Below are 23,468 nucleotides of genomic sequence, written 5' to 3' on the forward strand. Positions count from 1 at the left end.
TTAGTCTCATTTGTTGGGCTGAAAGTATTGCTATTAGAGGTTCTCTAACTGCAACTTCTCCCATAATAGAAAACAAGTCACCTGTTTTTGTTTTCTTTTTATTCATAATTTGGAAGAGTAAGTTTTTAAAAACATACAATAGAAAAAGCTAACAAATGTTTCAGGTTTGCATTTTATACACACACACACACACACACTGTGTTTATGTAGACATATACCTATACATACATACACACATATACAGTCATGCACCACAAAACATTTCAGTGAACTATAGACTGCATATACACAGTAGTCCCCAAAAATTATAATGAAGCTGAAAAATTTCTATCGCTTAGTGACATCATAGCCATCCTAACATTGTAACACAAGGGGGCATTACTCACGTGTTTGAGGAGATGTTGGTGTAAACAAACCTACTGTGCTGCCAGTTATATAAATGTATAGCACATATAATTATATATAGTACATAATACATAATAGTATTATATGACTTTATTAGTTTATGCATGTACTATACTTTTTATTGTTAATTATAGAGAATATTCCTTCTGCTTATTAAAAAGAAAAAAAGGTTAACTGTAAAATACCTTCAGAGAGGTCCTTTAGGAGGTATCCAGAAGAAGACACTGTTATCACAGGAGATGACAGCTCCATGCATGTTACTGCCCCTGAAGATCTTTCAGTGGGATATGATGTGGAGGTGGAAAATAGTGATAATGATGATCTTGATACTGTGTAGGCCTAGGCTAATGTGTGTGCTTATGTCTTCATTTTTAACAAAAAAGTTTAAAAAGTAAAAGCAAGTTTAAAAATTTTTTAATAATAAAGCTTATAAATTAAGAATAGAAGCAATATTTTTGAACAGCTGTGCTATGTGTTTGTGTTTTAAGCTGTGTGAATACAAGAGTCAAAAAGGTTTTAAAACTCATAAGTTTATAAAGTAAAAAAGTTACAGTAAGCTAAGGTTAGCTTATTATTGAAGAAAGAATAATTTTTTTCTTTTTTTGAGACAAGAGTCTAGCTCTGTCACCCAGGCTGGAGTGCTGTTGCATGATGATGTCACTAAGTGATGGCTCACTGTAATCTCAAACTCCTGGGCTTACGATCCTCCTGCCTCAGTCCCCCAAATAGCTAGGAGGCAGACACGCATCATCACGCCCAGTTAATTTTTTATTTTTTTCTTTTTCTGAGACGAAGTCTCGCTCTGTTGCCCAGGCTGGAGTGCAATGGCGCAATCTTGGCTCACTGCAACCTCTGCCTCTTGGGTTCAAGCGATTCTCTCACCTCTGCCTCCTGAGTAGCTGGGATGACAGGCAGCGCCACCATGCCTGGCTCATTTTTGTATTTTTAGTAGAGACAGCGTTTTACCATGTTCGACAGGCTGGTCTCGAACTCCTGACCTCAAGTGATCCACCCGCCTCGGCCTCCCAAAGTGCTGGGATCACAGGTGTGAGTCCCTGCACCCAACCCCCAGCTAATATTTTTATTAAAAATTTTTTTTTTTTTTTAACAGATGGGGCCTTCTTATGTTGGTCAGGATGGTCTTGAATTCCTGGTCTCAAAGATCCTCCCACCTTAGCCATCCAAAGTGCTGGGATTTCAGGCATGAGCCACCATGCCTGCCCCAAAAACTTTTTAAATATATATTTAAAGCAGCCTAAGTGTATAGTGTTTATAAAGTCTACAGCAGTGTACAGTAATGTCACAGGCCTTCACATTCACTTACCACTCACTTAATGACTCACCCAGAGCAGCTTCCAGTCCTGCAAGCCTTATGCATGGTTAAGTGCCTTGTACGGGTATATCATTTTCTATCTTTTTCTTTTCTTTTTTGAGACAGAGCCTTGCTCTGTCATCCAGGCTGGAGTGCAGTGGTGTGATCTCGGCTTACTGCAACCTCTGCCTCCCGGGTTCAAGTAATTCTGGTACCTCAGCCTCCCGAGTAGCTGGAACTACAGGCATGTGCCACCATGCCCAGCTAATTTTTGTATTTTTAGTAGAGACAGGGTTTTGCCATGTTGACCAGGCTGGTCTCGAACTCCTAGCCTCAAGTGTTCCTCCTGCCTCGGTCACCCAAAGTGCTGGGATTACACTGCCTCCAGCCTTTTTCTATCTTTTATACTGTATTTTTACTGTACCTTTTCTATGTTTAGATATGTTTCTAAACATGAATACTATTGTGTTACAACTGCCCTCAGTATGCAATACAATAACATGCTGTATGGGTTTGTGGCCTAGGAGCAATAGGCTATACCATATAGCCTAGGTGTGTAATAGGCTATGCCATCTAGGTTATTTAAGTACAATGTATAATGTTTGCACAAAGACAAACTCACCTAATGAGATCATATGCCTTTTAAGCGATGCATGATAGTATATACATGTATACATGTGTATATATACAACCACATACACATATATGTGAATATATGTGAAATATATACATCTCAGAACAAACTGAGATGTATATATTTCATTCCAACTGAATGAACATCTCATTCCAACTGAAGCCAAGCTAATCTGGTCATCAGCAAAAACACTTTATAATGGCTTAATTGCACAAGTATGATATCTAAAATAGAAATAGCTTTTAATTTTTCCTTTTAAAAATGTTGTTTATATAAACATATACATTTTTGTTTTATTTTATTTCTGAGACAGAGTCTCATTCTGCAGACCAGGTTGGAGTGCAGTGGCATGATCTTGGCTTACTGCAACCTCCACCTCCCGGGTTCAAGCAATTCTCATGCCTCAGCCTTCTGAGCAGCTGGGACTACAGGTGCACACCACCATGCCCAGCTAATTTTTGTATTTTTTGTGGAGATGAGTTTCCTCCATGTTCGCCAGGCTGGTCTTGAATTCCTGGTCTCAAGTGATCTGCCTGCCTCGGCCTCCCAAAGTATTAGGATTACAGGCAAGAGCCACCATGCCCGGCCAATATATACATTCAAAAAGAGAGACTGCTTCACTCGCACAGCCTATTGCATTTTCAGGTGTTCTGATTCTCTCTGACTATATAACAGCAGCAATTAATATACCAAAATAGGTAAGAGTCCACTGAATATTGGTTCAATGTAATTAAGGGACTTATAATGGGAGAATTAAATAACTATTTGGCAGCTCCAAAGATATATATATCCAAAGATACATATATGTTTACATATAATATATAATATGTAAATATATATTATATGTAATATATGTAAATATATATTATATGTATATATTTACATATAATATATATAATATGTATATATATGTATTTTATATATATATATTTTTTTTTTTTTGGAGACAGAATTTCACTCTTATTGTCCAGGCTGGAGTGCAGTGGCATGATCTCGGCTCACCGCAGCCTCCACCTCCCGGGTCCAAGTGATTCTCCTGCCTCAGCCTCCCGAGTAGCTGGGATTACAGGCATGCGCCACCACACCCGGCTGATTTTGTATTTGTAGTAGAGACGGGGGTTTCTCCATGTCGGTCAGGCTGGTCTCGAACTCCTGACCTCAGGTGATCTGCCCGCCTCAGCCTCCCAAAGTGCTGGGATTACAGGCATAGCCACTGTGCCTGGCCCAAAGATATATTTTACAGAGAAAGACATTGGTGTACAAAGTCTAAACTCTAGGTGGCTTGTTAACAGTTAATAGCTGTTAAGCGGGTCTCCTTCACTTGGAATCAAGGTGAAATGCTCATAGCACTTGGTTGTGGTTTTGGCATACCTTCTTCACCTTGTTCTATTCCTGTCATTATCCAGAGGAACACTTATGACCCTAACGCCTCTGAGACACCTCAACAGAGAAGTATACACTTCAAACATGGTACTTGAGGTTTAAAGCATGAATTTATTGCTCTCCACATCCTTGATAAATAATGACTATGGAAAATTTTGTCTACTTAGAGGTACTACATTTTAATATAAGCTATAGGTTATAATAAAGCTATAGGTTAAAGAATCTAATAAAAAGCCATACACCTCAGAATCCATATTAAAACACAGCTTCACTTGAGACTATTTGCCAAGTTTAAGTTCCTAAAACATTGCTAACATCCAGGAAATCACTCAGATGCTGCAAAAAGTTTTACTGAAAAACAAAACCATCAACCAACCATATCTTTAGAATCTACTTCCACTAGATGGTGTAATTTCACCTTTTTAATTCAATTCCATTTAGAGTTTAACTCCATGAACTATATCCTAACAGAAATCTAATATGTCCAGGAATGGTCTTTTAGTTAGTTCTAAGGTATAAAATGCATCTATTCCAGTTTTTATTTAAAATGTTCACAATTTACATTAGAACTTTAGCAGTTCAATAAGAATGTATACAGAAAAGACTGGTATAATTTTAAATCAAAGAGCTAGAAAAGGAACAGCAGAGGATTAGGACACTAGGAATATTCACAGAACAAGAAGGTTGGAAAGAGTGAGAGAGTGAGGGAATGAGATTTGCTATCCACGATGACTAGTAACAGTAGTATACAAGCCTGGGCAAATAATTTAACCTATATGAGCCCCACATTTCTCATACGAAAAATGAGGTTTAAACTACATTAATCTCAAAGTTTTCTTCCACCTCTAAAAATAAGCAGCTTAATTAATGTGCCTTCCTACTGAATGGTAAACTACTAACATTTATGGCATACATTCTATGTGCCAGGAACTGTTCTAAGTGCTTTACATATATTAATTTTTTTTTATTCTTCACAATTCTGTGAAGTTAAGTGCTATTACTATATCCATTTCACAGATGAGGAAAATGAGGCACAAAAGGGTTAAACAACTTTTCCAGTAGGTCAGAAATTAAAGCCAAGGATTAAATCAAGGGAATTTTGGCTTAGAATACTCTTAAATACTCTATTAAAATCCAAATGTGTAATGCTTTTCTATGCATACATTATGCCTGGTGGAAGATAAGATCTGATTAATACATTGATAATTTTCTGTTCATTTTCATAGATGTGTATATTCTTAACTAAGATGAAACTGTTCTCACTGATTGATTCCTATAAAAGAATGTAGGGGGCCGGGTGTGGTGGGTCAGGCCTGTAATCCTAGCACTTTGGGAGGCCAAGGCGGGCGGATAACGAGGTCAGGAGATTGGAGACCATCCTGGCTAATGCAGTGAAACCTCCTCTCTACTAAAAATACAAAAAATTAGCCAGGTGTGATGGCACATGCCTGTAGTCCCAGCTACTCGGGAGGCTGAGGCAGGAGAATTGCTTGAACCCGGGAGGCGGAGGTTGCAGTGAGCCGAGATCATACCACCGCACTCCAGCCTGGGCGACAGAGCAAGACTCCATCTTAAAAAAAAAAAAAAAAAAAGAATATAGGGACCCAGGATCACAGCTTTGGTTCTATTATTTGAAACAAAAGACAACTGAAGGCCTACCCACATAAAATGACTCACTCAAGGTCACAAAAGTGGGTTGAGGAGCAGAACTAAGATAAAAACCTCAATCTTGCCCAGTGTGGTGGCTCATACCTGTAATCCCAGCACTTTGGGAGGCCAAGGTGGGTGGATCACTTGAGGTCAGGAGTTTAAGACCAGCCTGGCCAACATGGTGAAACCTAAAAATGTACTCTACTCTACTAAAAATACAAGAAATTAGCCAGGTGTGGTGGCACACGCCTTTAATTCCAGCTACTCGGGAGACTGGGGCAGGAGAACTGCTTGAACCCGGGAGGTGGAGGTTGCAATGAGCCTAGATTGTGCCAGTGCACTCCAGCGTGGGTGACAGAGCGAAAGTCTGTTTCAAAAAAAAACAAAAAACAAAAAAATACCTCAGTCTCTAATCTCCTGATCCAGGGTTTTCTTTAATCATGCTCCCTCACCAGAATAAGAAACATAATCTAGTCCAAACCCACAAAAACCAGAAAAAAAAAAAAAAAACCCCAAAACACTTGTTTGCTTTTTAAAGATTTATACGGTTCTTTAAATATGGCATTAACTTGAAGCAGTATCTACTCTACACCAAGAAATTATTCTGTGAATCCAGCAGCACAGCACAGTGGTTACACAAAGCAGAAAATCTGAGGTCTGGCTGTCCACGTTCAAATCCCAGCTCTACCATATACTTGATATGTGATACTGTATAAATTATTAAATCTTCCTGCCTCTCAGTTACTCTATCTGTAAAAACAGGGATAAAATATGCACCTTGTAAGACTGTTGTGAGAATTAAATAATATAGGTAAAGTGCTAGAATGAAGCTTGGCATATAATAAGTGCTATATAATTACTTGCTATTAATATTATTAAGCAATCAAAATCTCTCCCAGTTATTTTTTATTTAAAAGTCATCTATGGGCCGGGCGCCATGGCTCATGCCTGTAATCCCAACACTTTGGGAGGCTGAGGTGGGCGTATTGCCTGAGATCAGGAGTTTGAGACCACCCTGGGCAACATGGTAAAACCCCGTCTCTACTAAAATACAAAAAATTAGACAGGTGTGGGTGGTGGATGCCTGTAGTCCCAGCCACTCAGGAGGCTGAGGCGGGAGAATCGCTTGGGCCCAGGAGGCAGAGGTTGTAGTAAGCTGAGATCGTACCATTGCACTCCAGCTTGGGCTACAGAGTGAGACTCCATCTCAAAAATAGAATAGAATAGAAAATAGAATAGAATAGAAAATAGAATAGAACAGAATAGAATAGAATAAATAGAATAGAATAGAATAGAATAGAATAGAATAGAATAGAATAGAATAGAATAGAATAGAAATAAAACAAAACAAAACAAAAGTCATCTATGGATAAAGAATTGTTTTGGGGCTCGGCATGGCGGCTCACACCTATAATCCCAGTGCTTTGGGAGGCTGAGGCAGGAAACAGACTTGAGCCCAGGAGTTCGAGGCTGTAGTGAGTCCTGATCATACCACTGCACTTCAGCCTGAGAGACAGAGCAAGACCCTGTCTCTAAAAAAATTTGAAAACAGATTTTAAAAAACTGTTTTGGAACCGCCTCATACTTGAACAAAAAAATTCCTCTTGTACAAAGGCTTTTCTCTAGATTTAATGTTGACTCTTTTATCTTTCTTCATAAGATCTACTTTTAATCCTTTGTTCTTTTTTGAAAAGATCGTATTTCTTTTGTATTTGCATCCAGCCATTTTTTTATCCTATTATTTGTGAATTTGCAAAATAAAATATAAGTTGTTTAATTCTACCCTTCTTTTCTTGAGACAGGGTCTTGCTCTGTTGCCTAGGATGGAGTGCAGTGGTGCCATCAAAGTTCACTGCAGCCTCGACCCCCTGGGCTCAAGTAATCCTCTCACCTCCACCTCCCAAGGAGCTGGGACTACAGATGCACACCATCACACCTGGTTAATTAAAAAAAATTTTTTTAATTAAAGGAGTCTCACTTTATTGCCCAGGTTGGTCTCAAACTCTTGGCCTCAAAGAATCCTTCTGTCAAGGCCTCCCAAAGTCCTGGGATTACAGGCATTAGCCACCATGCCTGGCCCTAATTCTGCTTTTAAGAACTTTTAAAAGTTTAAAAGAAATTCTGCTTTTAAGAAGTCTCAAGATTTACTCTTACCTGTAGATACTGAGAAAGCTGGAATAGTTCCTGAGAGTACATACTTGGAGTGTTAGCAGCAACCTAGAAACAAATGACACAATATCAACAGAAAACACTTCATAAAGAACATTAAAGACAAACCATTCCTTGAAATATCTACTTACTTAAATATGCAAAATAACTGTTATTAAAATCACAAATTTATAGCACAAAGGCAATATAGCCTTTTAATTTTTTTTCTTTTCTGACAGAAATATAGCCTTTTCTTAATCCAGAAATAACATCTCCTAAATCAATAGATCCACATATTTTCCCTTTAAAATTCAACATTAAATAGTTCTTTACTATTTTAACAAGCCTCATTCATTTAGAAGTAGCCATCTTCAAAATGGTATTTTTATGTGGTATAGGGAGGGCAGGGACATGAAATACAACACTTTCTCCAGTGGCCCGAGGCAATGTTTCTTTAAATCCATAGGTAGGTTTTAAGAAAAAAGATGGGAAGTAATGGTGTTTAAATGCTGTAAGTCATAGTCAAACTATTTAGAACTCAAGAGTATTATAAGGAATATCTTCTATAAGGGTTTTTTCAAGGCTGTAGAATATAGAACCATGGCATTATTAAAAAGAAAAACAAATAAAAAAGGGCCGGGCGCAGTGGCTCATGCCTGTAATCCCAGAACTTTGGAAGGCCGGGGGGTGGATCACCTGAGGCCAGGAGTTCGAGAGACCAGCCTGGCCAACATGGTGAAATCCCGTCTCTACTAAAAATACAAAAAATAGCCGTGTCACACTACTGCACTTCAGCCTGGACAACAGAGCGAGACTCCATCTCAAAAAAAAAAAAAAAAAAAGAAGAAGAAGAAGAAGGGCCAGGCACAGTGGCTCACGCCTGTAATCCCAGCACTTTGGGAGGCCGAGGCAGCCAGATCACCTGACGTCAGGAGTTCAAGACCAGCCTGACCGACATGGAGAAACCCCGTCTCTACTGAAAACGTAAAATTAGCAGGGCATGGTGGCACATGCCTGTAATCCCAGCTACTCAGGAGGCCGGGGCAGAAGAATTGCTTGAACCTCAAAGGCGGAGGTTGCGGTAAACTGAGATTGCACCATTGCACTCCAGCCTGGGCAACATGAGTGAAACTGTCTCAAAAAGAAAAAAAAGGAGTAGGAGGAGGAAGAAAGAAGGAGGAAGAAGGAAGGAAGAGGAAAAAGAAGAAGGAGGAGGAGGAAGAAAAGGAAGAGAAAGAAGAAGAAAAAGAAGAGGGGGAGGAGGAAGGAGGAAGAGGAGGGAGCAGGAAGAGGAAGAAAAAGGAGAAGGAGGGAGGAAAAAGAGAAGGAAGGAAGAAGGAGAAAGAGGGAAGAAGAAGGAAGAAGTAGGAGGGAGGAAGAAGAAAAAAATGAGTAAGAAGAAAGAAGGAAGAAGGACAAAGAAGAAAAAAGAAGGAAAAACAAGGAAGAAGAAAGAAGGAAGAAAGAAGAATAAGAAGGAAAAAGAAAGAAGGCAGAAGGAGGAAGAAAGAAGAAAAAGGAAGAAACAGGAGGAGGAGAAAGGGGAGAAGAAGGGAGAGGAGGAGGAGGAGAAAAAACAAGGAGGAAAAGGAGGAGGAAAGAAAGAAAAGAAGAAGAGGAGGAGGAGGAGAAGGAAGAAGGACTACTGGGTTGCTGTAATATTTACCCCTATGTGTTAGCTTATTAATGATGTTATAGCACCAGTCCTTATTAAGCTTGGGAAGTACACTTTAATTAATATGCTGACTAGACAGCAGAGTTGGCATTATTTTTTAAGTTTAGTTCTAAATTAGCACGACCATTATTTACTTCTGAATAATTCTCGGTATTGCAGAAGTTGATGATTAACCACTTTTACGTCTAAAAAAGGAATCTAACAGAGAACTTCAGTTTCAAGCAGGCTTTCATTCTTCATTCAAATGGCAGAAAAATGTAAAATATTTTTTCCACTAGTTTAGTTACTGCACTAAGAAAACTAGACTCTTACATTAATGTCAAAAGATGTATTCTGGGGGGCTAATTAGCAATGAAACCTATAATTGAATAAACCATTATTTCTGAACAAAAGAAAAATGCTTTCTAGCAAGCAATTATTGCAAAGTTTCTGATCAGATCAGGTAAAAAGTAACCTTCAAAGACAATAAAAGAACAATTTTTGTAAGCCTGTATAGAAATATTACTTCCCTGTATTGGTAAATGTTGAGTGAACTATTTAGGTAGAAACTTTAACAAATTTCTAGACAGACTTGTATCTCAGAATAAAAAGTAACAGCGAATACTCCTTATCCCTGGCTAGACACAAAACAGGTACTCCTAGTTTACACAGTGAATAATTTAACTGAGATAACAAAGGCTTTTTCTGAAGAAACATCCATCTTAGATTCTCCAGATATTGAAGATCAGAAGATTATAATAACTATATAGCTATACGCATTCTACATATTTTATTACAAAAGAGAAATAAATTTCTAGGTAAAGCATATTAAAAACAAACATTTTCAAAGCAACATAGCTGAGTCAGTTTGGAAAAAATAATCATTAGCAACTTACTTTGTCAACAGGACTTGGTAATGGTGCATGGATGACACTGAAAAGTAAAATTTAGAAGTTTTATCTAATATCCGGACAATAGAGGAAACAGAGTATGAGAGCACCAGAATATCTTACACCACAAAGTTTATACATTTGCCTTCATGTCATTAAAAAAAGGTGAACTATTTTTCAATCCTTCATAAATGTATAAAATTCTTAGAAAACAAAAATATGTAAACCTACCTTGTACATATCAATATAGCTCTAAAAACAAATTCCAAATCCAAAATGTATTAAATGCTCTTTGAGGAGCCACTACTTTTTGAGGGATATGATGAATTACTTGATTATAAGAATTTCTATACAGAAAAGGAGTACTCTTTATCCATTTTCGGCTAGGCATGGTTGCTCATGCCTGTAATCCCAGCACTTTGGCAGACTGAGGTGGGAGGATCACCTGAGGTCTGGAGTTCAAGACCAGCCTGGTCAACATGATGAAACCCTGTCTCTACTAAAAATATAAAAAAATTAGCTGGGCGTGGTGGCGCACACCTTTAGTCCCAGCTCCTTCGGAGGCTGAAGCATAAGAACGGCTTGAACTCAGGAGGCGGAGGTTGCAGTGAGCCAAGACTGCGCCACTGCACTCCAGCCTGGGTGACCAAGTGAGACTCTGTCTCAAAAAAAAAAAAAAAAAAAATTATCCATTTTCAATTTTGAAATATGTAAATTATGTTCTTTTAAAATTAAACATTCCTATACAGAAAGTCTTAAAAAGCAAAGTTCTGGAAAGCAAGGTTATAATTTGGAAACTTGTTCCAGTGAAGAACAACTTTAATCAAAACACTACTATTCCTCTTCTCTACCCAGCCACCTCAGAAACTAACTGAAAACTTAGATGTATGTATGAAACTGAACTCAGCATAACACTTTAAAACAAAACATTAAATAGATGGCATTAATTGGTACTAGTTGCCTTGTTGGCCTGATAACTACTGCTGATAAAAAGGTAGTATGGCAGCTCAGAAACTATACTGGGTCTAAAATCCAGCTCTACCCACCAGCTGTAAGGCAAATTACCTAATCATTATAGGTCTCAGCTTCCTCATGCATAAAATGGGATAATCAAGTCAGGCACGGTGGCTCACACCTGTAATCCCAGGACTTTGGGAGGCTGAGGTGGGCAGATCAGGAGGTCAGGAGTTCAAGACAAGCCTGGCCAATACAGTGAAACGTCATCTCTACTAAAAATACAAAAATCAGCCAGGTGTGGCGGCATGTGCCTGTAGTCCCAGCTACTTGGGAGGCTGAGGTGGGAGAATCGCTTGAACCTGGGAGGCGGAGGTTGCAGTGAGCCGAGATCATGCCATTGCACTCCAGCCTGGGCAATAGAGCAAGACTCCATCTCAAAAAAAAAAAGGGTGGGAGATAATCATACAACCAATTCCATGGAGTTATTGGGGATATTAAATGTATTAATATGAATAAAGAGCTTAAAACAGTGCTTTGGAAATAGGACTTCATCACTACTATTACTCTCATGAGAATATAGCAGCTAAGGAAGCTAGAGTCCCTATTTTACAAGGCCCTGTAACATACTGTTATGTGTGTTGGGGGTGAGTACAGGGGACTCAAAGCAAGGCTACCACGCATGACCTCTACCAGCTGCTAATCACTCCACATCCTAGAGGCCATTCTTATAATGGCTAGCTTGAAGGTTGACTGGGTAAAGTTCTTAGCTTGAACTGATAAATCATATGTAAGTTGCTGAAAAACTGATCAGACGTGAGTTAAAAATAGGAATAATTTTGATCCCACCTTAATAACTGCAAACACTGTAAGAACTGGTCTAATTCATCTAGTCACAAATACACTAAAATGCTGAATAAAATGGAATATCAAGTACCAGCACCCACCTCCCTTCTGAGCACCCATGATACAGACTTCATTGAGCCTACATAAACTTTACTGTCCTTCTTTGATTACATATCTGTGTTCTCAGGAACTATGACCTATTCACCTATATATCCCCAAAGCCCATCACCAGGCCCTAACAAATTTGGTACAAATTTTTCAAAAATTATGTACAACTTTACTCCAGAACATTGAAATAGGCATTTTAAACAATAATTTATTTTTCTTGAATAAAACAAATATTGATTATGGAAAATGTGTGAAGTAAATCATGAGGAAATACATAAAAATTACTCAATGCCAGCACTCAGAGATAACCATTGTGGGTATATATCCTTTTCTCTGCAGATATGCACATATAGTGAAATGAACTTAAGAATGTCTAAATGCCAGATGATTTGAGAACAGCCTGGCCAACATGGTGAAACCTGTTTCTACTAAAAAACAAAAACTAGCCGGGCATAGTGAAGGGCACCTGTAATCCCAGCTACTTGGGAGGCTGAGGCAGGGGAATCACTTGAACCTGGGAGGTGGAGGTTGCAGTGAGCCGAGATCACACCACTGCACTACAGCCTGGGCAACTGAGCAAGACTCCATTTCCAAAAAAAAAAAAGTCTAAATAGAAACAAATGGTATAATAGGGATTTTTTTTTTAATTCACCTTTCTTAGTGACCCAAGTATAAAATCTTCTGTTCTCATAACAATCTCATTAATAAACAAATGGCTAAAAATCCGGCAACACATTCCGTAAGTGATACACATCTGTATTTTACAAAAACTACCCTGGATATGAGTATATTCTGAAGTATGAATAAAGTTCATATGCATATACAAACCATAACAAGGAAATGTGGAAAATGAAAATAGTTACTTAGAGTGGTGGGATTATATGCAATTTGTTTTTTTTTTTTAATTAAAAAAAAATTTTTTTTTTTTATGGATACAGAGTCTTGCTCTGTCACCCAGCCTGAAGTGAAGTGGTCTGATTTTGGCTCACTGCAACTTCCGCCTCCTGGGTTCAAGCTGTTCTCGTGTCTCAGTCTCCTGAGTAGCTGGGACTACAGGCGCTCGCCACCACGCCCGGTTAATTTTTTTGTATTTTTAGTAGAGACAGGGTTTTGCCCTGTTGCCCAGGCTAGTCTCAAACTCCTGAGCTCAGGCAGTCTGTCCACCTCAGAGTCCCAAAGTGCTGGGATTACAGGCACGAGCCACCTGTGCCAGGCCTCTCTGTTTCTAATCATTAGAAAATGGTTGGCCCAGGTGCAGTGGCTCATGCCTGTAATCCCAGCACTTTGGGAGGCTGAAGGGAGCAGATCACCTGAGGTCAGGAGTTTGAGGCAGCCCGGCCAACATAGTGAAACCCCATCTCTACTGAAAACACAAAAATTAGCTGGGCATGGTGGTATGCACCTGTAATCCCAGCTACTTGGGAGGTTGAGGTAGGAGAATCACTTAAACCTGGGAGGTGGAGGCTGCAGTGAGCTGAAATCATCCCGCCGCACTTCAGCCTGGTTGACAAAAGTGAGATTCTGTCTCAAAGAAAAAAACAAAGAAAGAAAGAAAAGAAAGAGAGAGAGAGAAAGGGAGAGAGAGAGAGAAAGAAAGAAAGAAAAGAAATAAAGAAAAAAGAAAGAAAGAAAGGAAGGAAGGAAGGAAGGAAGGAAGGAAATTATTGGCCGGGCCTGTTTCTTATCATTAGAAAATTATTGACCGGGCCTCTCTGTTTCTTATCATTTAAAAATTATTGGCCAGGCATGGTGGCTCAGGCCTATAATCCTAGCACTTTGGGAGACCGAGGTGGGTGGATTGCCTGTGCTCGGGAGTTCAAGAGCAGCCTGGGCAACATGGTAAAACCCCATCTCTACTAAAAGTACAAAAAATTAACTGGGCGTGGTGGTGTGCACCTGTAGTCCCAGCTGCTCAGGAGGCTGAGGCACAGGAATTGCTTGAACCAGGGAGGTGGAGTTGCAGTGAGCTGAGATTACTACACTCCAGCCTAGGCAACAGAACCAGGCTGTCAAAAAAAAAAAAAGGAAAAGAAAGAAAAAAGAAAAGGAAAGAAAAGAAAAGGAAAATTATTTGTGTAGTGTAATAAAAATTAAGGAAGGAAAAAAGTCAGCTTGTTGAGCATACCTTCTGAAGTTCTTAAAAGCAATAAATGCTACGTACACAATGGAGCTTAAACTCTAGGCTTTCCGGCATACCCAAAAGCATCTTAATTGCTTTTAAAAAATTAGTTTACAGTAATAGAAACAGCTAATGTTTATTGTGTGCTTATTATATGCCAAGTACTATGCCAAGTTCTTTCAGTACAATCTTAATTCTCATAAAATTCCTGTTAAATAGGTACTATCATCATCTTCATATTTCAAATGAGAAAAATGTTGCCTGATCAAGTCACAGAACAAGTGGAGTCAGGCTTTAAACTGGACTACCCACCTCTAAAGGCCATTCTGATCTTCCTCCAGCTCTGGAGAATTGCTTGTTCAAAATTCATCTTCTCCAGAAAGTTAGATTATGTATAACTACATTGGCAGCAAAAACTTAAGTGATACTAATATTTAACCATATAAGAAAAGCCAAACAATGAGAAGGAAATGGGCAAAGATGAAAAGAATTAGAGAAACACAAAGGATAGAGACATAATACATTGCAACTGACTGAAAAAATTTACAAGTTCTACTAGACGGAACCTGAGAACACAGATGATTCCTTATGTAACTGTTCAAAGTTTTCAAACTGCATGAAAGAAAAATCTCATTATCAAATACAAACATCAAGGTCTTTAAGAAGCAATATATCATTAGCTGATTAATAGTTACTCATTTCTAAAACCTTAATTCTTGACTCTTAAAAGCTAAGTTATATTAAACTTCCTAAAGTTTATTTTAATTTTAATAATTAAGCTGTAATTGCAAATAGAAAACAGATTAATGTTTTAAATTTACGATATTACTTCATATGCCAAGGACAAAAAAAAAAGGAAAAAAATGAATTAAAATGTTTTAAAACCTATGCTATTTTGCTTCAGATATCTTGAAAAGTAAACAAACAAGGAAAAGTGGCTTCTAACAAGCATAAAATAAATGATTTTACTGAAAGCACAGACACAGTAATGGGAAGGCCTCGCTCTGCTTAATCTTTCCTTCTCACTTTCCTATTCAATGCTCTACCTTTCCTTCAATTTATTGCTTCTCTTAACCTCCTACCCTCAGGTCACTGTCTCTGTTTTTGAAAGACAGGAAAATATTATGTTGGGTATGAAAACAAGCTTCTAGCATATTCAAGGCTTTCCCCACAAATAAAAAATGTTAAGTTTAAAGATTGCTCAACTCCCTTCAACACTTCATAATAATAATCTCTGAAAAGCCCAAAATCAAAATGTACTTACATATGCTTTTAAAATCTAGGTTTTATGGGTAATTTTCCCTTTCAAATGTCTGCCTCTAAATGACCTTTACACTCCTTCATACAAAAAGTAAATAGGACATTGGAAAAATCTTCAAAAACCTCCCACCAAAATAAGCTACCAACTATATTGGTATCCTCAAGGTCTTATAAGATTGTGACACTGGCATTAATACCAGAAGTGATCACAGTTTAAGAAGTCCTATATTAAATGAAAATAAAAATGAATGAAGCTATCATTTACCAATAACTTATATACTTGAAACATTGTGAAAAACAACTAATTATCCATCAAAATATAAATTAAATTTGGAAACAAAATAATCTTTGCCTTTGATACATTATTATTTACTAGAATTGTAACTAAAGCAAAAAGGCAATTTAAACTTAAGTGTATTATATTCCAAAAAGTACAAATCAATTTTCTAACATTATTTAAATAGTCTTGAAGCAGGTATTAGCAGTATACCATCACCTAGAATATTAGTACTAAATTCTTTACAGTACTAAACTTCACAAAAACTTCACAGTACTAAATTATACTCACTCTGAGCGGAGCCGGGCTTCCATACCATCTGGTAGAAAAAGTTTTATTGTGGAAACAATACACCCATGGGTAACTGGTTGAAACAAACAAATAATATGGATGAAATAATTGTTTAAAAATACAAAACTTCGCACCTCTCATACGTAAACATAGTTTATTCTTAAAAGTAACAATTTCTCAGAAAGAAAATAAAGCTAGTGGTTTAATGACAGTATTATTACCCTGGAGAAACTCATCTTGTCCATAATGAATCACAATTTCAAGGTAGAAATAAGGATAGAATCATTTTGAAAAGTGTCTTAATCTCCAATTCTATAATAACAGTCAATAAAAGGTCAGTTGAATACATGGAAATAAAAATTGTGAGGGGAAAATACACTTTTCCCCATCTGCCAGTATCAAACATAAGTCTGACTATTCCCAAATTTAAAATATAGTTCTTATTCCAAATCTTCGCTTCCCCAACCTATTACACACCTAACCACACCTCACAAAACTCTAAAGTTCTGCATAATACAGTTGAGAAATGCCACTCAATCCATTTTATGGGTGAGAAAACCAAGACCTCAGACAAGTGAAACTGCTTCCACAATTCTCCGCTGTTTGCTAGTGTCTCATATTGCTCATGTTTCCATTTCAATATTTAAAATTTTGTTTTGTTTTCTTGATACTTGTTTCTTCCTCCACTCCCAAAATGACATCAGTACAGTCCCTTTGTAGACAGCTTCTTACTGTTGCATCTTACTTCCTCCTTTTCCTATTGAAGATTTTAAGAGATAAAACTCCTGAAAGTAGCACTTGTACAGTTTCTCTATATGTGGGTTTAATTTTAAAAAATTGTTTTCTGGTTTGAAAGTTGATGGTTTTTTATTTCTCTTTATTCTTCAAATACTGTATTACATTTTCCAGAGTTCAAAGAATTATTTATTTCACTAAGTTCTGATTAAAAACTAATGCAGGCTGATGAAAATACACTACATCATGATTAGGAGAGTGGTGGTTATGAGACCATATATATTTGTCAAAACTCACTGAATTGTACATGTAAAATTGTGTTATACGTAAATTATATCTCAACAAAACTGAATTTTAAGAACAGAGCTAATGTTGGCTGGGCATGGTGGCTCACGCCTGTAATCCCGGTACTTTGGGAGGCCAAAGTGGGTGGATCACCTGAGGTCAGGAGTTTGAGAACAGCCTGGCCAACATGGTGAAACCTCTCTACTAAAAATACAAAAATTAGGCCAGGCTTGGTGGCTCACGCCTGTAATCCCAGCACTTTGGGAGGCCGAGGCAGGCGGATCACCTGAGGTCAGGAGTTTGAGACCAGACTGGCCAACATGGCAAAACCCCTCTACTAAAAATATAAAACTTAGGCTGGGCAGAGTGGCTTACGCCTGTAATCCTAGCATTTTGGTAGGCTGAGGTGGGCAGATCACCTGAGGTCAGGAGTTTGAGACCAGCCTGGCCAACATGGCAAAACCCCTCTACTAAAAATACAAAAATTAAGCCAGGCATGGTGGCTTATGCCTGTAATCCTAGCACCTTGGGAGGCCGAGGCAGATCACCTGAGGTCAGTAGTTCAAGACTAGCCTGCTCAACATGATGGTGGGTGCCTGTAATCCCAGCTACTCAGGAGGCTGAGGTGGGAGAATTGCTTGAGCCTGGGAGGCAGAGGTTGCAGTGAGCCAAGATTGCGCCATTGCACTCCAGCCTGGGCGACAGAGTGAGACTCCATCCCAGGAAAAAAAAAAAAAATAGCCGGTGTGGTGGCAGGTGCCTGCAATCCCAGCTATTTGGGAGGCTGAGGCCAGCAGAACTGCTTGAACCTGGGAGGCGGAAGTTGCAGTGAGCCCAGATCATGCCACTGCACTCCAGCCTGGGTGACAGAGCAAGACTTCATCTCAAAAAAAAAAAAAAAAAAAAATAGAGCTAATGCATTTGAGGGTAACTTATTAAATGATCAGGCTGACGAATCAAGATGATATTATAAACATGAAGTAATATGACTGTCATCTGGAAATGCACATTAAAATTAAGGAATTTAACACCATGTATTCAATATTGATTTTCATTACTAATTGATTATATAAAAAGTGCTAACACAGATCAAGAACCATCTATTGGCAGGGCACAGTGGCTCACACCCCTAATCCCAGCGCTGTGGGAGGCTGAGGTGTGAGGATCACTTGAGTTCAGCTTGGGCAACATAGTGAGACCCAGTCTCTACAAAAAATTTAAAAATTAGCAGGGTGGGGGTGGTGCACACCTGTACCCAGCTACTCAGGAGGCTAAGGTTGGGGGATCGCTTGAGCCTGGGAGTTTGAGGCTACAGTGACCCATGATCACACCACTGCACTCCAGCTGGGCAAGACCCTGTCTCGAAAACACAAACAAACAAACAAACAACAACAAAAAACAGAACCATCTATTGGCAGTCTTCTAAACTCTGCCCAGCACAACAACCATGGCCATGAACCACTGGGCTCCTTCATTCCTGTCTGACCTCATCCTCTATCCTGCTACGAAGGATATCCTATACAAAGCCAAGCTACCTGTGGTCTCCAAGCACTTTACCTTTCACAGCCCCATGCCTTTTACACAGGCTGTACCTTCTGCAAGCAATGTTTTTATCCTCTCGCCTGCATGACCACGTGCTACTTAGTCTCCAGGCTCAGATTTTCTAATTCCTTCACCAAAGCTCAGTATCTGGGTAAGATGTCCCCAGAGCCTCCTATATCTATTTCTTAAAACATTAAGCACATTGCATTGTGAATATTTATGATTTACAGAAACTGTTGTCTCACCAATTAGATTCAACTCTTTGAGGGCATCAAGGATTATCTGCTTCTCAATTTAAAAACCTGTGTACTTAGCAGAGTCATCTGGTACAGAAAGCATTTTACTGAAGATGTTGAGGAACATGCCTGCTTAGTATTTTATAGCTCCCATTACTCCTGTGCAAAGATGTTTCTTACTTTTAAGACATTAGGGTTCATCTCTATTTGTAGGAACCACCTAGCCTTCTCCTTTCCCAGGCAAAAGACAGAAGAGATAGATTTCTCTCTCTTATGATAAATGAATTTCTAGAGGATGGCTCCTCAAGAGATTCACTATAAATAGCCTATAATAAATACAGGAGCATAATACAACATGAAGATCCAGCAATACCTACACTTTAATTTGGTAATAAAGTTGTTTTTTAAAAAAGAAAAATAGGTAGAACGAGTTATAGAATAAAACTAGTTCCAGATGTGACAACCTGTGATATACAACATCAGTAATTCTGTTATTCAGACACATTACCCTGAAGTTCAGTAAATGAGCTGATGCACTAATCTATGAGATGAACCAAGCACTAATACTGACTGGGCAGTACAGAGTTGCTGCACAGTTGAAGGCAATTTAAAAAACAAAAACAAAAATAAGCCATGTCTGACTAAGCTGACAATCTAGTCCAGTCAACCATGCCTTTAATGTGATTCTCATGACAACTAGATATACACATGCATAGACATGTTATCCTTTTGATTTGCAACAGGCAAGTAATTAAAGCAACCTGATGAAAATATTTTGCTCTAATACTCATATTAATCAACTACACATAGCAGCATTTCCCAAAATGCTAGCAAGTGTTACAAAAAAGGATCTGAAGGTCTGATGAGTTTGGGAAATGCTTGGTTTAAAAGAGAGTTAGGAGCCAGGCACAGTGGCTCACGCCTGAATCCCAGTACTTTGGGAGGCCGAGGTAGGCAGATCACGAGGTCAGGAGATAGAGACCATCCTGGCTAACACGGTGAAACCCTGTCTCTACTAAAAATACAAAAAAATTAGCCGGACGTGGTAGTGGGTGCCTGTAGTCCCAGCTACTAGGGAGGCTGAGGCAGGAGAATGGCATGAACCCAGGAGGCGGAGCTTGCAGTGAGCCGAAATCGTGCCACTGCACTCCAGCCTGGGCGACAGAGTGAGACCCCGTCTCAAAAAAAAAAAAAAAAGATAGATGAAGATTAATGGGACATTCTAAAATTTATTCAACCAATATGTTCCAGGTTGTGTGTGGAGATTCTACAGTGAAGACAGACACACTTCCTGTACTTGCACAGCTTACAGTTTAGTGAGGGCAGTAAACACACAAAAGAGATGAATACAGGGTACAACAGGGGCGTGGAGTGGGCACCTTGTCCAGCCCTGAGGATCAAGAAAGGTTTCTAGGCATAGGAAAAAGCATGTGCAAGGGCTTGAAGGCCAGGTCTATTAGGGGGAGTAAAAGTAATTCAGTGCAGTTGAAGCACAATGACAAAGGAAGATACACCATTGACTTTGCTCTTTATAGGCCCTTTGTTCGCAGGGGCTTAATTAAGAAAAAGATATTGGTGATGAAGACCTGAAGTAATAAGCTGACTGAAGTTACATGTGTTCACAGAACTAACTGGCCCCAAGCTTTGCAACAGACGGTTACTGTAATAATGTGTGGCCCAGAAAACTCATTCTTTAAGCAGTTTGTGGGTCCAGGAAAAGAAGAGTGGCCAGTGGTTAGGTTGCTAAACCTTGGCTTTCTCACTTTCTTCCTTTCTTTTAAAAAATCTATTAGAATGTCAGCTCTTTGTTTACAATAATATTTTATCAGTATAGAGCAGCTTATGTGTACATGCCTGACCACTGAGTTTTCTCCTTGAAGCCATACACAAGGAATGCCAAACATCAAAATCAGATTGTTGGTGGGGTCCAGTGGTTCAAGCCTTTAATCCCACCACTTTGGGAGACTGAGGCAGGAGGATCACCTGAGGCCAGGAGTTCGAGACCAGCCTGGGTAACAGTGAGGCCCCGTCTCTATAAATTAAAAAAATTTAAAAAACAGATTGTTTTGGATTGCTAAGAACACAAATGACACTAATATGAACCGATATGTTCAGTGGCATTAGGCTCATGTTACCTTTTTAACAAAATCCTGATACACACACATACAATCTTACATATTATATATATTCTTTTTCTGAAATTTTTTAACATATACACAAATTAGTTTATATAAATACATAAATGTCCTACATACTGGGTGATTTTTTAATTGTAGTTCTAGTAACCTCTCCCTTTTAATTTGGCTCCCTCTTCTCCCCTATTCCTTCTTCCCTCCTACCCACACTCCTGGATGACTCACATTAAAGATCTAGAGATACATATGTCTAACATATATGTACTTATAGGGATTGGTGAGACTATTTTAAATAGTGAAATTATTAAAAACAATTGATTCTTTCTTTACTCAACATTATATCTTATAGAAATCCCTACAATTCATATAATTTTTTCTTTTTAATGCCTGTAAAATGGGGAGTTTTAAAATTATGCTTCCATTGTTTTTAGTATGATACACACTGATGCCAAAAACATCCTTTCATAAGTCCTATTTATCATTCACATGTATACAAACGTACTTTATTATAAGCGTATTCAAAAGCACTATATAGTATCGTTTTGCAGGCATTCATGCTTTCTGTAAATGGTTACACTATACAAATCCTTCAACAGTTTGCTTGAGATAAAGTCTGAGATTTATCTTGTTTATATATGCAAATTTAGTCCATACATTTTCACAGCTGTATAGTATTTTGCTATTTTTTATTCTATTTTACTTAACATTTTTATTTTACTTAGTTTTCTTTTCATCCTATTTATTTAGAATTTTTATTAGGGGTAACTCCTAAATTTGATCAAATGCCTTTTCAATATCTCTGGTTATTCAGTGACACAACTATTGATTATACAGTTACATGGTCTTTCTACTTTAGTTTGTGGATTATGTTGATAGATTGCCTGATACTGACTCATCTTGGCATTTCTGGAATAAATCCTACTTTGTTGTTTATTCTAGCTTTATTTCTGAATTGAATTTGCTAATATCTTTTGTTTTTAGAGACAAGGCTGGAGTGCAATGGCATGAACAGGGCTCACTGCAGCCAGAACTTCCTGGGCTCAAGTGAAGCGATCCTCCCACCTCAGCCTCTGGAGTGGCTGAGACAAGTGCAAGCTACCATGCCCACAGCTAATTAAAAAAAATTTGGGGGCAGGGGAGTGGGTAGAGACAGTGTCTCCCCATGTTGCCTAGGCTGGTTTGAACTCCTGGGCTCACGAGCTCCTCCTACTTCAGCCTCCCAAAGTGCTGGGATTACAGGTGGGAGCCACTGTGTCTGGCCTAATAGCATTTTTTTTTTTTTTTTTTTTTTTTTTTGAGACAGGGTCTGGCTCTGTTGCTCAAGCTGGAGTGCAGTGGTGCAGTCACGGCTCACTGCAACCTCTGCCTCCCAGGCTCAAGTCATCCTCCCACTTCAGTCTCCCGAGCAGCTGGGACTACAGGCATGCACCACCACGCCCAGCTGATTCTTGCATTTTTGGTAGAGGTGGGGTTTCACCATGTTGCCCAGGCTGGTATCAACCTACTTGGCTCAAGCAATCCACCTGCCTCTGACTTCCAAAGTGCTAGGATTACAGGCATGAGCCACTATGCCAAGCCCTGGCCTAGTATCTTAATTGAAATTTTTCATCTATTGTTATAAATAAAATTAATTATACTTTTCTTTTTTGTATCTATATCTTTATCAGATTTTCACATTAATGATATGCTAGGTTCTTTAAAGGATTCTGAAAGCTTTCCATCTTTATGTTTGGAATTACTTAAATAACACAGGGTTTATCTGTTTTTTAAAATAAGGTCAAATTCAGCTGTAAATCCCTCTGTTTCTGGTGTCTTTTCAATGGTGAATCTTTAATAACTTTTTAGTCTCTTTCAAAAACAATCAATCAAATTTTTCCACTTCTTAATTTTGCCAAGAAAACATCAATTTACTCTAATTTTTTCTTTTCTCTTTGCCATAGATAGCTATATAAGATTCTCTTATTATTCTTGTAGTATATCCTGCATTTGTGTTTTATGTCTCCTTTCTCATTTCTCATCTTGTATATTTTCGCTAGTATTTTTAACTTAATGCATTACGGTTTATTAATTACCTTGTTCACTGTTTTCTTTTTATTAATAAAAGAACCAGCATTTGGGTTTGTTTATCCCTTGCAGAATTTTTTGTTTCATTAATTTCTGCTTTTATTTCTCCTTTTCAGATTCTTTTACTTATTCGTTTTCTAATTTCTTCTGATTAGTGTCAGATTTCTTAATTGTCTTTCTTCTTTAACACGAATGGAATTTAAGATTATTAATTTTATCTGACTAAAAGACTTACTGTATTTTGGCATAAAAGTCTCCTCTCTTTATAATATAGTGTGAAATTTCACTTTTGATTTCCTCTTTGATCCAGGGGTTATCTAGTAGTGTTGCATAATTTCAGGAGAATTCTCCAAGTGGTACAGAAGTTACCAAAGTACTGTTTAGCATAGGATAAAAATCAGTACTTTTTTTCTGGTATATCCTTAAACAGGTGGTACTCAACTGGTGACACAGCTGTATCCCAAGAGCCCGTGCTTAACATAAGTCAACTTTTTGAAGCCAGTAAGTACCAAAAGAAACAACATTTTAAATGATGCAAGT

At 38.3% G+C, this 23,468-nt stretch overlaps 1 protein-coding gene across 26 annotated transcripts in view; it reads right to left on the minus strand.

Annotated features, from left to right (window-relative positions):
* Window positions 1–23,468, minus strand: part of SLMAP (sarcolemma associated protein) — a 170,876-nt gene that overhangs the window by 71,708 nt on the left and 75,700 nt on the right. For 25 of the 26 annotated variants that reach the window (XM_063722046.1, XM_063722044.1, XM_063722048.1 and 22 more), the window contains 3 exons: window positions 15,932–16,004; window positions 10,083–10,119; window positions 7,539–7,601 (listed from right to left, as the gene is read on the minus strand). In XM_063722046.1, coding sequence (XP_063578116.1) covers window positions 7,539–7,601; window positions 10,083–10,119; window positions 15,932–16,004 — 173 coding nt within the window. Of the gene's footprint in view, window positions 1–590; window positions 677–7,538; window positions 7,602–10,082; window positions 10,120–15,931; window positions 16,005–23,468 lie in introns of those variants that run through there. The other variant, XM_054551997.2, reaches the window with a different exon arrangement.

This window comes from Pongo abelii, chromosome 2 (genome assembly GCF_028885655.2).
Source record: "Pongo abelii isolate AG06213 chromosome 2, NHGRI_mPonAbe1-v2.0_pri, whole genome shotgun sequence".
Taxonomy (NCBI): Eukaryota; Metazoa; Chordata; class Mammalia; order Primates; family Hominidae; genus Pongo; species Pongo abelii.